The 15,548-nt window shown below is 37.7% G+C and overlaps 1 protein-coding gene across 4 annotated transcripts in view; it reads right to left on the bottom strand.

Moving 5' to 3' along the window:
• The window catches only part of LOC115917989 (regulator of G-protein signaling 12-like), a 61,268-nt gene extending 46,388 nt beyond the window's left edge, over positions 1 to 14,880 (bottom strand). For 3 of the 4 annotated variants that reach the window (XM_030985365.1, XM_030985367.1, XM_030985366.1), the window contains exons 1-2: positions 11,633 to 14,879; positions 2,213 to 2,332 (exon numbers count right to left, since the gene is read on the bottom strand). In XM_030985365.1, coding sequence (XP_030841225.1) covers positions 2,213 to 2,332; positions 11,633 to 13,888 — 2,376 coding nt within the window. In that variant the 5' untranslated portion in view covers positions 13,889 to 14,879. Of the gene's footprint in view, positions 1 to 2,212; positions 2,333 to 11,632 lie in introns of all 4 variants that reach the window. The other variant, XM_030985368.1, reaches the window with a different exon arrangement.
• Positions 14,881 to 15,548: the final 668 nt, after the last annotated feature.

The raw sequence follows: 15,548 nt of genomic DNA, 5'->3' as shown, positions 1-15,548 counted from the left end.
TTAAGTTGAGATCATTGTATAATCAGAAAGAACCGTTGTGCAACAAATCGTCGCTGTTTTCACGAAGTGATGGTAGTGAAAAAAAATTGCATTCAATTTGCGTTACGATTTTCCTCACTACCGTCTCTTCGTGAAAATAGAGACGAAATAAGCACAAGTTATTAAAAACTAAACAGTACTTTTTCAGTAATGTATTCAGCCTAAAAATGATTATAATGGATGCAAATGAAATGAAATAACTTAGCTTGAAAACACAGAGAAAACAAGAAAAGCTATTACAAGATGCTGACATTTAATTTATATCTTGAGATTTTCCCTACAGATTGCAATGCAATATGAAAATGATGACTACCGGTAATCAGATATTCTATAAAAATGCAGTCTTGTGAGAATAGGATACCACCATCTAAATTATCAAGGTTATATATGAAAAGTAAAGCTAACTTCTCTTTGCTTAAAGGTATAAAGAACAAGTCACATTACAGTATTTAAAGCTTATCTGCCGTACATGTAGTTTACAGGAGGGATTAGACTGTCCTGCAAGGTCACTGGACAGGTGGTTATCTCATCAACTCAGCTCTCAGTTAACATAAGAAAAAGAGGATCATGGGGGACCCATGGTCACCGATTAAGCATTGTTTGTTATATAGAGGGCGCAAGTAGCTACAAGTAGTGCAGTGGGCCTTTAAAGGATCCAATCATTTAGGAAGATATTTTGTGTACAGCTGGTACATGTATATAACATCAACTCCAAAAACAATATCAGGCATCCTGTATGTTAACAATTAACGAAAGAACAAAAAGAATTAAAAATCAGTACAATCCTGTCAGATTATTGCTCCATGCATGCTCTTTTCTAAAAACACTTGCAGAAAATGTATTGTTTCATACACTTACAGTACATGTACAGAACATGATGGTTTTATCCACAGCTCAGCAACTACAAGTAAGTTTCTCCTTTCACTTTTTTCAGAGTGCTTGTTTAATCCTGCCTGGTTTTCTCATCAGAAGCCAATTGACTTGAAGACGAGGGGTGAAGTTGAAGGCTCAATAGAGCCTAAGATTATGCTGTCTGCATAATATATGCCAACATCTTTCCTATCGATTACTGCTTTAACATCTCCAGATGTTCTTGGAAACCAGGAAAATATCAAATTTCTAGTCTTTGGTTGGAATCGATATTGCTTCATCACAAGAAGAAATAATTTCCCTTGTTTTCGCCTAAAAGCACTAAGAAGAGACTTTATAAATTTATTTTTGTTGAAACTTGTTTATCATTTTTCATGTTAACATAATCATCCACTAACAATACGAGAAACCAAGCACCTGCGAGCATGTATCAAGAAACCAATACTCATGGGGACGGCTAACATTTTACCATGTTTTAGCTGTCATTGCAAGACCCCCAATAGACCCACCTTTCAATTCACACCACAGATCATTCAATCAACATCACCTTCAAGCATCCTCCAATCTAACCCAAGGTATCAACCAGAGGGGATCCCTTAGCCCCGCCCCCTACAACAATCATCCCCAAGGCAACAGCCATTCTCCATGTCAGGCAGACTCACAGTGGCAAGGGGTCGACCCAGTTCAAGGGGTTAGCCATTCTGTTGGACAAATTTCTTCCGTGGAAATCCTCGGTTGGGGAATGACGCCAGGAGCATCAAAACATACCGTTTGGGTTCCGTGACGGGGGATGGAATTTGGGGTACGGTGTCAAGAGGGGTACCAGACACGTACGCCTTGTACCCATTCTCAAAAGGTGATGAACGCTGTGCATTGTATTCAGACACCGCGATGCACATGAAGCTCATAATATATGGAGCCTTAACAAGACTCCCAGCTTCATGGAAAATGTTGTTGGGAAAATTTGACTTACATCGTGGCGTATTATTTGATGGGATCAGTTTACTAAACAAAATCAAACTATGCATTCTGAAACATTTTGTATGAGGCTTGCCTAACATGGCAACAACCAAAGGATACAAGGAGGATTCTATCCATGGAGAGCTATCTTTACAGATAGTACTACTATTTACACAGTGCAACAAACTTTTTTTCTCCTACCAATGATGGGCTAACCATCTTTCATCACATGATTTACTTTTGACCAATCGTAGCGTAAGATTCTTTGTATGTGGAATATAATTTCTATTATCTTTAACATTATTTTTCATTTTCTAATTAATGAAATAAGACAGTTCTGTACCTGATTCGAAGGCGTAAGATGACGAGGGTCATGACGAACCTTCTGTAGTCTCTCTATAGCCTGCTTGGACAACCGTGTAGAGCTGCTGTACTCAGAACAGTCACTGTTATGACGTAACAGCTGCAAGAAGAAAAAAAGATTACATTACATTACAAGAGAAAAACCTAGGTTTTGTAACATTACATGAGTGTCCAAATCATTACAGACCTACTGAACACAAATTAATACAATGAAACATGAAACCCATTCCAAGGTTTAACACATACAGGAGGGTGGGACACATTGGTCCCTAAATTTTGTCTCTGGGACCCAAAATTTCATCATTTTAGCAGGTGGCCCATACATTCGGACCCTACAAATTCCAATCCGAACCCCCATGCCTGCAGTCTGAACTTCTTATTGCCATAGAAACTTAGGAAGTACAAACCAAATGTTAAACTAAAAAAAAATACTATTCATTTATGTGTTCTGCTTGTAATATACAGGTGTACATCTACAATGTACATGTATACATAAATAAGAGCTGTCATACCATCATCATGTACTGTACATGTATGAGCAATTAAATGTATTAATTTGTATGAACAGCTTTACAATACTGTGGATAATAACTGAATTAACAGTTTGAGAAAAGGATGATTTTCAGTTATTTTGCTATTGAAGAAACAAGCCCATGAAGTACAGGTACAGGTACATGTACATGTACTTGTATAGACTACAATTGTAATAATTTTAAAAGATTAAATTTGTATCATCCTCCTAAAAAATTACACTTAGGGAATGAAATATCTGTATTCTTACATGTACATGTATCTCGTATTGATTACTCAAAAAATGAGCAACAAATGATAATGCAATTATAGAAAAAGAAAAGAATTTAACCTGGCGCCATTCAAATCCACCTACAGATTGAGAGGATTAAAACCACATTACTATTACACATGTCATTTACATGTATAACAACCCCCCCCCCCCCTCCAACAAATTTGAAAGCCATCTTTGTAGCAATGCATGTAAACTATGCAGAACAAACTTCCTATGGGGTCGGTGTATTATTTGTTAGGTGTGTACTTCAAAGAAGCCTCTACATGTATAAATGAAAGCATTGTATGGGTTTTACAATCAAATTTACACCACTCGGCAGAGTGCACCATTCATGGGCCGACAGAAAAGGGAACAATATATCAGAGCATGGTATAATACACAACGCCGGCTACCAGCCGTTGACGATGGGTAGAGGGTGTATGATAGGGCGATTGGATAGTTTGTTAATAATGAACAATCAATGCTTTATGGCATCCGCACACTATTTAGAGTGTGATTTACATGACAAAATTATGGAGGCAGGCACATACAGGTATGAAGGGCCTTATACTTTGTAGTTTGTACAGACATTCAATGTCCACAGAGTGTACTGGTACTCAAGATAATTGAAGTACTGTCTATTGTTCATTTCGACACATCGTACAAAGGCTCAACTACAGGTGTCTGAATTAGAGTATGATGTGAGGTAAAAAATAAACATTACTACAATACATGTTTGTACATGAACCTACATGTAAATGGTAATATTTACTCATGTTTGATGAGGGCCATACAAGCTAGAAATATAGTACGGTATGTTAAACTTTGTAGGAACACTACATGTGTACATGTACGACGTCAAGTCATGGAAAATGGAGGCTGTATTTTCTTTGTACATGTTTATATGGAAAATGGAGGCTGTATTCTACTTGTACATGTTTATATATTGAGTAAGAATCTATAACCATTATAAACTTTAGGTTGATTAATAAACTAAGGGTGTTCGATATATGAAATATAAAATTGGGATAAAACTGGAAAAACAAAATAAGACATGATCTCTAGTACCATACTCCATATTTAAAGGCTATGTTGCTCCCCCCTCCCCCCCCCCTAAAGAAAAATCCTTTCCATCAAATCAAAACAAGGTAATGGTGCACATAAATTATCAAGGATTTTGCATCATTCAAAATGTCAGATTGTCCATTGAGAGCATGAAGGACATGACCTCTGTTGTAAAACGTAATGCCCTTCTAGCTATCAGGAGAAAAAAATGTCTGTGATCGAAGACTACCAAAACTTTACCCAAGTGGGAAAAGGGGGGGGGGGGGGGGGGGGGGAGTAATCGCATTGCATTATATTACAAGAAGCAGTTCAGGTGAGAGGAAAGCCCGAGCCTCCTTTGAATTTATTCATTTTCTAGTCTATATAATCTAAAACAGATGAATCCATTAAAAAAATCACCAAAGTTCGCATCTTTCGCAAACTTCATTACTGTAGCCTGTCTGTGGTTGAAGACTACTGATATTTTACCAAAGTGGGGGAGGGTTTCAGGGAAGCAATCCCATTGCATTACAATACAAGAAGCAGTACAGGTGAGAGGAAAGATCCCATTCATGGTTATTGTCAATAAGTAAACACTTCATTTTCTGCGGGTTCTGAAAACTATTTGCCTATGGGTCAATGACAATTGAAGAGGCCTACTACCTGACCATACAGGTATGCCTAAGATGTAAAAGGGGATTGAATTAAGGGTGTGTCTTCCAAAACTGACTTTAAACAAGTACGAGTGCTCCTTGGAGAGCCCTCTTAATATTTGAACATACTTTATTTTGGACAAATTTACATTCCATTCATAATATGATTTGGTCAAGACCCCTTCTGTTGCATTATTGGCCTTGCTTCAACTTGTTAAGAAGATAAGAAAGTTAAAAAGAAATTGGACAGGCCTTGAAATAAAATGAACAGAAAAAAACACCTAATTGAATTTCAACTATTTATCTCGATATTACATTTTTCTTTAAAATGTGGACTGTGGAGTATCACAGGTAATCAAGAGGAATTTCTTGCAAATTGTTTGTTGAACCAGGAGAGCATGCATGAATGACTGTACATCTCATACATGTATGTTAAAACCATGAATTACATGTACTTTCTATCTTCATATTGCTTTTCTTTTTAAACCTCAAAACCTAGAAATATGGCATAATTTCAAATTGCAATACAAAATCTGAAATTAAGAGGTTCTTACAAATAGTTTTCTTGCTACTTTCTACAGAACTACAAGTATACAAATGGACAGCATATATATTTGGACACATGAACAGAACAATATGAAATGGATGGATTTGTAAGTTCAGATTCATGCAGGTCACACACAAATAAGAACTAAAACAGGTGTGCCGCCATTGTACACAGTCTATAGAACGGAATGAGCAGTGATTTACAAAAACCTCACATTTCATTTCCAGCCTAATTGGGCTTGTCTTATGAACACTCTGGCAGTCATGCATCCCATCGGTAGGTGAGCGGGAACTGAAAACAATCATCGGGAGTCTGTGATATCAACTTGGACCGGTCATTTAGTTTTGATTACGGTGGGACAATGAAGATGATGTTTGTGTTGATGGTACTGAAGATGTTGATAATGATGCTGATGATAATATACATGTACATGTAGATGATGATGTAGAATTGGAGATTATCATTTTCTCTCTCTTTCAGGAACTTTCCTCACATGCATTTGCTTTTCTTTTGGTCCTTTCTGTATTTCATACTGTATTTATTATATCAGTCCAGGGCTAAGGATAGTACAGGAGTACAGGGCTAATCAAAACAAGTGTGAAAAGAGTAATAGAGTAGAATTGGAAGGCTTCACAAAAGCAAACAATGAATTTATATTCAAATGCCACAACTTGTTAAAGCACTTTGTGAAGGGGCTGAGTGTTTGCTTAGGGGAACCTATGTTTTTACTTATTAAACACATTTTCAGAAAAGGCCCTTTCTCTCAGGAAGTTTTTCTCTGAGGTATAATTAGATGTACATCTAAAGAAGTAGGGTAAATATACAATTTTCTGGTTAAATAATTGGCATCCTGGTATTTTCCACAAGGATTAGATAAATCAAAGGAGGATTGCTTTAAGGATAAAGTTGAGTTCTGGTCACACGATTGCAAAGCAAGAAAAAAATGAAAGTGATCAAAGTCGAGTTTCAAATGGAGAGAGAGAGAGTGCGCGAGAGTTGTTTGTATGATGACTCAGATCGGACAAACATCATGTATTCTTGTTGTTAATGACAAGTGCAAATTCTGAGCACCTTACAGGTGGTTCTTTGACTTGAGGCATGCAGTTTTCAATCTTTCAGAGATTTTGGAAACATCTTTCATGTACATCAGCGATGTATGTACGGTATGTAGTGCACTACAGTACGAAATTGCACAAGTACTCCGAGTCCTAGGAAAGGGCACTAATGCCCTTTAACAGGGTTTGTACCTGTATCTTCATTTGCCACACTCAACCCAGGTGAAGTGGATAACCTGGTAGGATTCATTCATTGAATGAATTCAGCTCTACGGCTGGCCGAGATGAGATGGGGAAAAATTTAGCTCAGGGCTACTTAGCACCCCCCCCCCCCCCCCCCCCCGAAATGCCAAAAAGAGCCCGAAAGTCATAAAAGAGCAAACAAAAATTTGCATAGAGTTCAATGCAAAACAAATTAAAGAGTGTTATTTTCATGCAAATAAGCTTGAAAAGTAGCCCCCAATATTTTAAAAATATTTCTTTCCCTGGGTGTAAAGCTATCCACCAAAGTCCTTTGAAAGATGTACCCCTATATATCACTATTTGATAAGCACGCACTATACTAAGAACGGATTAGTATTATTATCTTACTGGCAGTATCCCTTTGATAGGAATTAAAAGTGGCCATAGGACTATTATACTACCTGTACTATCAAAATCAGGCTTCCTCTTTTTGTTCTTGGGTGAATTACAAGCAATCAACGACACACTGTTGAGCCACAGTGTCAATCAAACATCTTTTACAAGTCCATAAAACATATTGGTCCGCACAAGGTTTTCCAAGTACAGCCTTTACAAGTGTTTGTTTACCTCCACGCATGGATGCACAAAAAGTATGGTGCCTTCATTAATAATGGATTAATGAGGGAACGCATGAATACTTGCTTTATCTTTTATTGACATTCAACGGACAAGCATTTAAATGTGCCCTTCAAGGGATATTCATTTACAAAGGATGATCGATAAACCTTGCTTTCTACTCTCAGGAACAAGAGTGTGGTTTTCTTTGTGTAATTGAATTTAAAAAACAAAGGGATGGATGGTTTTTCTTTCAAAAGACTGTTTTTATTTTGCATGGCTGAATGAGATGCATGAGACCTACAGCATGCACATATATTATCCAACACTATGCTCCCAAAGTGTTAATCATTTACAAATAAAGAGGCTACATATATTTGGCAAATGGACCCTTTTGACAAATAATTTCATTATCATTGTAGCACCTCACGAAGGCACTCTTCTTTTGCTTCATAAGTAGATCTTTTGAATGATTTGAAAAGTATGATTTGTACTTTAATATTGCCAGGTACATGTATCATAAAAAGTAATATAGTAACACAAAATCAAATATAGATATTTATACAGTACAGTTGGACAAGCACAAAGGAAACATTAATTTGCATTCAAAATATCACACACCAGATGTACATGTACATGTACATGTACAAATGTACTGATGTAATGTAATTTTGGTGCCCTCGATAAATCACAGGTGATTAAAATACAATTAAGAATCTTAATTGACTAAGTGATCTTCCATCTGACTATATTTGTAGATTGAGCAAATTTAAAAGGACTTTAAGTGACAATTAAGTCCATCTAGACTGCCTGAAAGGAATGCACTTTAGGGTCATTAACAGTGTTTTTTTAAAGAGTCAATGTAAACATCACATGTACATACTAAGTACAATAGTACGTGTTAATTTAAAAGAGAATTTAATTAGTATTTCACTGCAAATCAAACCAAACCTAGACTAAATAAAGCTAAAGGCATTACCCAGAGAAAACACAATTCCATTTCTATATGGTAGTATTATATTCTGTGATTTAACATACACCTGTAGCCCTTCATGTACATACAATGAACATGAATATGTACTAAGGCTGTGCACAACAGTGTAATGAGGTACCCGAGTACACTCCCATGCTTACAAGCGAATACTCGAGTATTCGGACGCCATGTTTTTTTTTGAATTTTTTTTTTTTTTTTTTTTTTTGATTTTTTTTGATTTTTTTTTTTTTTGATTTTTTTTTTTTTTTGATTTTTTTTTTTTTTTTTTTTTTTTTTTTTTTTGCCACCACCATACATACCACTGGTATGCGATGAAATTGCGATGAAATTGCGATGAAATTGGCAACAATAGTCAAATTTGACTAATAGCCATTATAATACCAAACGAACAACAACAACAACTGGAGCAGTATCCCAGTTCTGTCGCCGAAAACGCATGCAATTTTACTTTGAGTTGCAGTTGAAGGCGCCGATTTAATAATAATAATAACAGTGAACAATGCTGTTTTAAAAACCAAAGATGGCAGAATAATCCATTTTCCTCCAAGTCCAAGCAGAAATCCAGACATTTGGTCCCAGTTTCTGAGTGGTGAGTTTGACAGTGCTCAAGAGTTGGGAAACATTTTTACCGACGGCACCATGCCAGCGGCCGCCGCTCACCCAGGCACGGGTAAGCGTCGGCCTGGACATTTAAAAAAAAAAAAAAAAAAAAAAATCTTTTTTTTTTTTTTTTTTTTTTTTTTGCGGCCGAATATTCGGGTACGAGAAATCGTACCCGAGTAGTTGTCAACCGTGCGGGTACTCGAGCATTCGACTACCCTGCACAGCCTTAAATGTACTTGAAACCATGCATGGTAAAAAAAAAGTTCTCTCAACCATTTTTTTATTGACTGAGGCTTTTTGACTTGACAGACATTCTTTTACAGAGTGAGAGAATCGAGGTAGTAAAATGTCAAATTCATAACCCCCCCCCCCCCAAAAAAAAGAGAGAGGAATAGAATTTAATTTCATGAAACATGTTATCCTTAATTTTATCTTAATTCCATTACATGACTTTATCTTTTCTCCTGTCCATTCTTATTTTTTCTCTCTTCTTTTTCCTTGGTTTGTTTGCTTGTTTTTTGCTTGAATATCCAATTTGGAAAATGTGATTCTATTGATCACCATGCAGTAAAATAAGCAGTACATGTTTCTATTTTTCCTGCATGTGTTTTTTTTTAACGAAATGAAAATATGAAGGTCATTTTACAATCGTACACTAAAAAGAATACAAATCATTCCCAAATACATGCTATAATAATTGAACTACGTGTAGTAACCAAGTTGCTCCCAAATACACATTCCATTTTACTCTCGGTGTGACCTACACAATAGCGAACTGTGCATCCACCTACCCACTCTGTTTGCCAGCTCCATAGTTTTGTCACTTCCAAAAAGTACATTCACAATTTCACATTCCAAAGCACAATAACACAGAAAGATAAATCATGACAAGCCGTCTTCTTCTTCTTTGAACTGTACACGCACTCTACTGTGGTGCGGAGGCTACCCAGAACAAATAAAACAAGTTTTGGTATTAAATAAATATTCTGTAATTCTGAAGCTCGTAAACATAACATAAAATTAATCCTCCGTTGAGCCCCATTGCTGTCAAGCATTGTAACGCAGGAACCTTAGTAATCCTTTCATTTTTATGAAGCAATGCTGAAAAGTTTATGATTCCAAAATTTAATCTGAATTTTTAAAGAGTTCAGTGAATAACATTGTACATGGGGGCCAATACAGTGCTAGAACAGTAATAAGAATGAAGACACAATATGTCTACTTTGGTCTAGTGGTAAGCTAATACACAGAATGTTGATACAACTCTCTGGAATTTGTAAACTTCTCTTTTTTTGGGGGGGGGGGGGGGTTGGGAGACATGTATTGTGAAGATCTGTTGATATTTCTTTCTATAATTTATAAACACGTTTCACCCTGCTGCCTAGTTTAATAAACATTCCCTTCAGTAAGTTGAAAATATTTTTCATTCAAAGTATTTTTCAAAGTATGCTACTGAATGAGCACAATTTGGAACTAAAGTCTGATGAGTTTATTTCTATTACTTCTCAAACAACTGAAAAAGACTAGTGAGTAGTGACAACTGACATTAGCAGAAGTGTAAAGTACAAGGCCTTCATTACTACATCTTTTTATTTTTTTCTGTATCCATACTCATTTAACAAGGTAGCCTAGTCGGTAGTGTACATTGTAGTTAAGATACCATTGTACGTACATGTAATATGGGCCCTTATGTTTGGGTTTGTTAATTCACAGTGCAGAACAAAAGTCAATAGATCATTTCTCCTTATTATATCTATACTAGTGATCATTGCCTTCATTTTACCACTAATGAATACCTGGGACAGATGGGGGATTAACTCTTAACCAAGTCACCATGAAACAATCCCATTGTCATCCTTTTCAAATAACGCCATGTGGATTACCCTGACCAACTGTGAACGATCAATATGCTTTAGCATTCCTCAAGATGGCCACCCCTTCCCCCTGCGTTGCCGGCCTTGGAACCCCCTCCCGATCATTAATAGGGCTTTTTACATCACCTTTTATTGCCTACTTTGAATTGAAGACTACCTTAATGACCCTGTCACCCTGTAGTATAATGTGCATTGTAAATATACTTTCAAAGAAAACTTCTAAATTTCAAAGCACTTTAATCAATCTTAACTCTAAGTAATCAATTCTGCACATAGAAATACATAGAAATTGCATTAAAGTGGACACTTCACCTCATAATTATAGGCTTCAATTGCTATTCAAAGGTCTGGGAAAGTAACATAAGTGCTGCAATTAATAGCTGCCCCTGACGGCATCTTGATTAAAGTTTGTTATTCACTTTTCACAATGCACAATTAAGAGAACATCCATACTGCCTAATCCATGAAGAAGATATTGTAGGCATCCATTTTTAAGGAGCTACAAATGTACATACTGTAAATGTACATTAAAAAATAAATATGTATACAGATACATTGTATAGCTGCAGTGGATCAAGGGTTAAATCAATGTTTGTTTTATTAAAATTGTAATGTACAGTACCATTGTTATTTACATTATGACTACCCACATGTATTCTTCCTATACATGTATTTAATTTAATAGTTCATAGATGTTTGTAGGAAAATAAAGTTTGGTCTACTATGAATGCAAGTTGAACTATTAAAAAAAAGGCACAAATTTATATTTAAAAGGGGGGGGGGGTTAGTCTTCTGAAAGTAATTTAATTCATAGTTCAGTGAAATCATTCTGTCAGAACAATTTTAAAAAGCAAACATCCATCAACAAATTTGAAATAAAATTATAAGAATACAACCCCAAATCTGCCAAATTAACAAGAACAAAATTCAACTAAATGTGGTGTAGACCTGGAAAACAGAATATTAAGAAATTTATCATAACAAACAAACAAACAAATGTCATTCTACAACTAATGTAGAATAATACATAAAAGTGAATGTGACATACCTGTTGTTTCTGATGAAAGGATTGGTTATCCGATAGTTTCCTTGCCATCTCCTGCTGGACCTTCCTGGCTGTAGCTTGATTAGTGGCTCCATCAAGGTAATCCTGTGCGGGCTTGCTGTACATCAAGTGACGTCCCGTTGGAGGCAAGCTCTTTGGTGGACCCATCAACTCCTTCCCTCTCTGGGAATTATCTTCCAGAGTCGAGGAGCCGGAGCTTTCGGCATTTGGTTTATGGGCATTGAAGTCAATGCCTGGTTGTTTGAATTGCTTTAGCTCAGGAGGCGCAGAATGCTGTATGTGGGACTGGAGAGGCACTTGGACGCTGGATGGTCTTGCAGCCTGCTGTTGATAGCGAAAGGCATTTTCTTGTTGCACTGGCACTACTGAAGGACTACGGAAGCCAACAGGATCAGGGCGGGCTCTTGGAGTGAGCCTGCCTGATATGTCTTTGGTGTTTTTGAAGTACATGTTCTGTGGGGATGTATCGATGGATTGAGGTGAAGTTGAAGACAAAGAGTAAGGCACGTCTGACGACAAGGAGGCATTGACATCAGCTTGAACAATATGCCTGTTACCACCACCACCACCTCGCTTGTTACGCATCAAAGATGCAACATCAAGGATTGGGTTGTGGTGACTTTGATCCATATGAGCATTGAAATCACTTTGGTCTTTAGTACTATTTCCATTACCAAATCCGCTATCACTGTTACTGCTGTTGGTACTGTTACTTCGACGAGGACCACTGACGAATGTGGACTGACCATAGAGTTCACCAAAGTAGGACAAGTCACTCCGGTCACGGTATAATTGGGACACGTGCTGCAGGATGGGCTTGGCTGACGAGGGGAAGATGTCACAGGTGTTTGTTTCTGGGTTCGTGTTGCAAGGGACACCAAACTGCGAGATTACCCGAGCATGAACATCATGCCTTCTGAACTCTGGATCCACCATGAAAACATGGCAAGAGCTTCCAATTGGTTCGTCATCACTATCCAAGGTATCTAGGATCTCCTCAGGGTTCTGCGATGTGACGATGCCGAAGAAACGCTTGTCATCCGGACAGACACCACTAAAGGCAAGGCGTTCTCTCGGGTACACAACAGCTATGCGCTGGTTACTGTTCACGAGACGAACACCATCAGTCCGAATCTCCATCATCATAAAGGAATGTATCCTGTGCTCTTTGTGAAGTCTTCGAACACATCCTCTAATCGCATGGAGACTGGCAGTTGGAAGATTTGCAGAAGCTGGAATATCAATGGATCCAAGATACCCAACCATGGCTCTCATGTGAAAGTTTTCATTGTTCTCCATCAAAGAAGCACCCAAGCTGTGCCCCTGGGACACACTAGACACATTTCGACTGGCATTTCCTTGAAGCGACGTTGACTTGTGCATACCCCTTGAGGTATCATGACTGGTGACATTTCCTGGATACATCAAATGACTCAGTTCAACTGGGGATAATGGCCGCATGTCTGGGTCATTATCATCATAAGGATTCTCTCGAATGTAGTAGCTAGTTGGAGTAGGTGTTGAAAACAAACGATTCCTTGGGTCATTTTGCCTCCTGGGTTTTCTGGTCTTAGGTGGTATGTTCATCTTTTCAACACCTTTTCCATTCCAATAGGAGTAATCGTAATTAGGTGATCTTTTGAGAAGCAACTCTCCATTTCCTGGCATATTGAGAGGACTCAAATGACCTGGTGCAAACTTGGAAGCGCTTATCTGGACGTCTGCCTGGATGTGCTGTACCTCGGCTCCTCTAAGCATTGCTTGAGGCATGTCTGCATGCATAGAGAAGGAATCAAGAAGAGCACCCTGCTGCATCTCTTCCACAACCATTTCAGCGCGTGGTTTATTCCCAATCATCGACAAAGGCGTGGCACTTTGCGATCTCTTAGTGTGCGGGTATCGAGTCCTGGGCATGTACACATACTCGTCATCGGAAGACTCTGAATAATCCACCTCCGCGACAGTCAGACGCAGCACCCCGGTAGTTGCTCCTATCAACTTGATAATTTGTTCATGGCTGAGACGTGTCACATTCTCTCCGTTCACTGCTATGACACTATCACCCGTTTTTATCCCAGCAATTTCTGCAGGGCTTCCGTGCAGGATGCAACTCAATACACAAGGCGACTGACCCGATACAGTGAAGCCATAGCCGTTTCGGCCTCTCGGTACTTCCACTGTTTTGAGGTTCATTGCGCTTGTCCTTGGCAGCTTTGCTTTTCTTCTGCCAGGATACATTTTTGCAGATTTGTTTGTCACACCATCATATGAAAGTGTTTAATTTGTCACCTTTTGTCTTTCACAGCAGAGAACATATTCCATCTGCATGATCTGTAACCATCACATCCACAATCATCCAAATATTCTGTTGAAAGATGAATGACTAATTCCTGATGAAATATTTGGAGTTGTTTAGAATTATACTTATGTTTTAATCAGACTAGAGTCAGAGTTGCCTATTAATTTACAGTTAGATGTCTTGTCTTTATAAATTCAAGGTATTAATTTAATACAGAAGTTTGTTCCTGTTAGGAATGATAAAGACACCTGTCATGAGTCAAAGAACTTATTCCTTCCAAATTCTTGTCCGAGCAGAAAGTGCAATGAATGAATAGTCCGTGGTTGCCAATCAATACACGTTGTTCAATAGACTGCGTTGCTTTCTTTCTAGTTTCTGATAATGGAAATAGATCATGAGCCGAAAAGACCGAAGCAGTAGAAAATCACCTGCTCAGCTCACTAGCATAGCATTGGAATCGTCAAAAATATACACAGTATAGAGCTCCACTTATAAATGAACGAGTTTCCGTCGTTGAAAACATAAAATATCTCACTGCTCAACCTCAATATCCATGATTTACAGCAAGTTGTTTCTGCGTTCCGACGGTTAACGGTAAGCAACGCAGGTGTTGTACGGCGTCGTCAGTGCACAATCGGCCGTAATGTCTCCGGTGAATGAACCTCCCGTGCCGTTCCGCTCAGGAAACCGAAGCGCTCCCGTGGCCGTGTCAGGTTGCAATTCAAATTAGGTCTCGGTCGTAAGAATTTTTCACAATTTATCACAAAATGATCACAAAACCTCAAAGTTTCTCAACAGAATCTTCAAATGGAGCATAAAATGTCACTCTGCTGTCAATGTTAGATGACTTCCCGAAGCCAAAGCGGACTTCTCCTTGGAAACACGACGCAGTCGAATTATCTACCACTTGTCTTTTGATTCTTCGTATGCGATTAACAGGTGTATGCGATTATGCACGGACTTTGATCCCTCTATACCAAATTACCCCCATTTGGTAAATGGAGGCGTTCCAACGGCGAGTCATATGGTACGCAATACGTCTTTTGATTGGATAAAGTAGTAACACAACGGAATAATTTATTCTTTGAGAGGAGGTACACACATATCGTATTGAGAGAATATAACTAAAACAATTAACAGCGTTATGTTATGGTTTCTTTTTTTTTGTTTTCTATGCTTTTCTGTTGTATTAAAATAATAATATAAACAACTTTCTTCTTTCTCTTCCTCTTTACACAACATTTTAAAACGTCTGCAAGTAGAATGTATATTTTTTTAAAGAGCAAAAAGTTATGACTTTGTAATAGATCTAGGTAGACTTTTTATTGGAAAATTGCTTTACTCTATAAAAATTTCTTTCACAATGAATTGTAAACATAGATTTTCAAAGAGAATGCTCCCAATGTGCTATTTCAGGATTTTTCTAATCTGTAGTAATAGAGAAAAAGAACAGAGTGGTAGACAGCCAGAAACATAGATTGGTAGACAAGTAGAGTCTAGAGAGAGAGAGAGAGAGAAGGGGGCGGGGTTAAGTTTGAAGTGATTTCTGTTTAGTTATAAACACAGGTCAAAAAATGAAAAAAAGAGATGCACTAAATG

Source organism: Strongylocentrotus purpuratus, unplaced genomic scaffold (genome assembly GCF_000002235.5).
Source record: "Strongylocentrotus purpuratus isolate Spur 01 unplaced genomic scaffold, Spur_5.0 spur5_scaffold_15, whole genome shotgun sequence".
NCBI lineage: Eukaryota > Metazoa > Echinodermata > Echinoidea > Camarodonta > Strongylocentrotidae > Strongylocentrotus > Strongylocentrotus purpuratus.
This window is presented reverse-complemented; position numbering and strand designations above follow the sequence as displayed.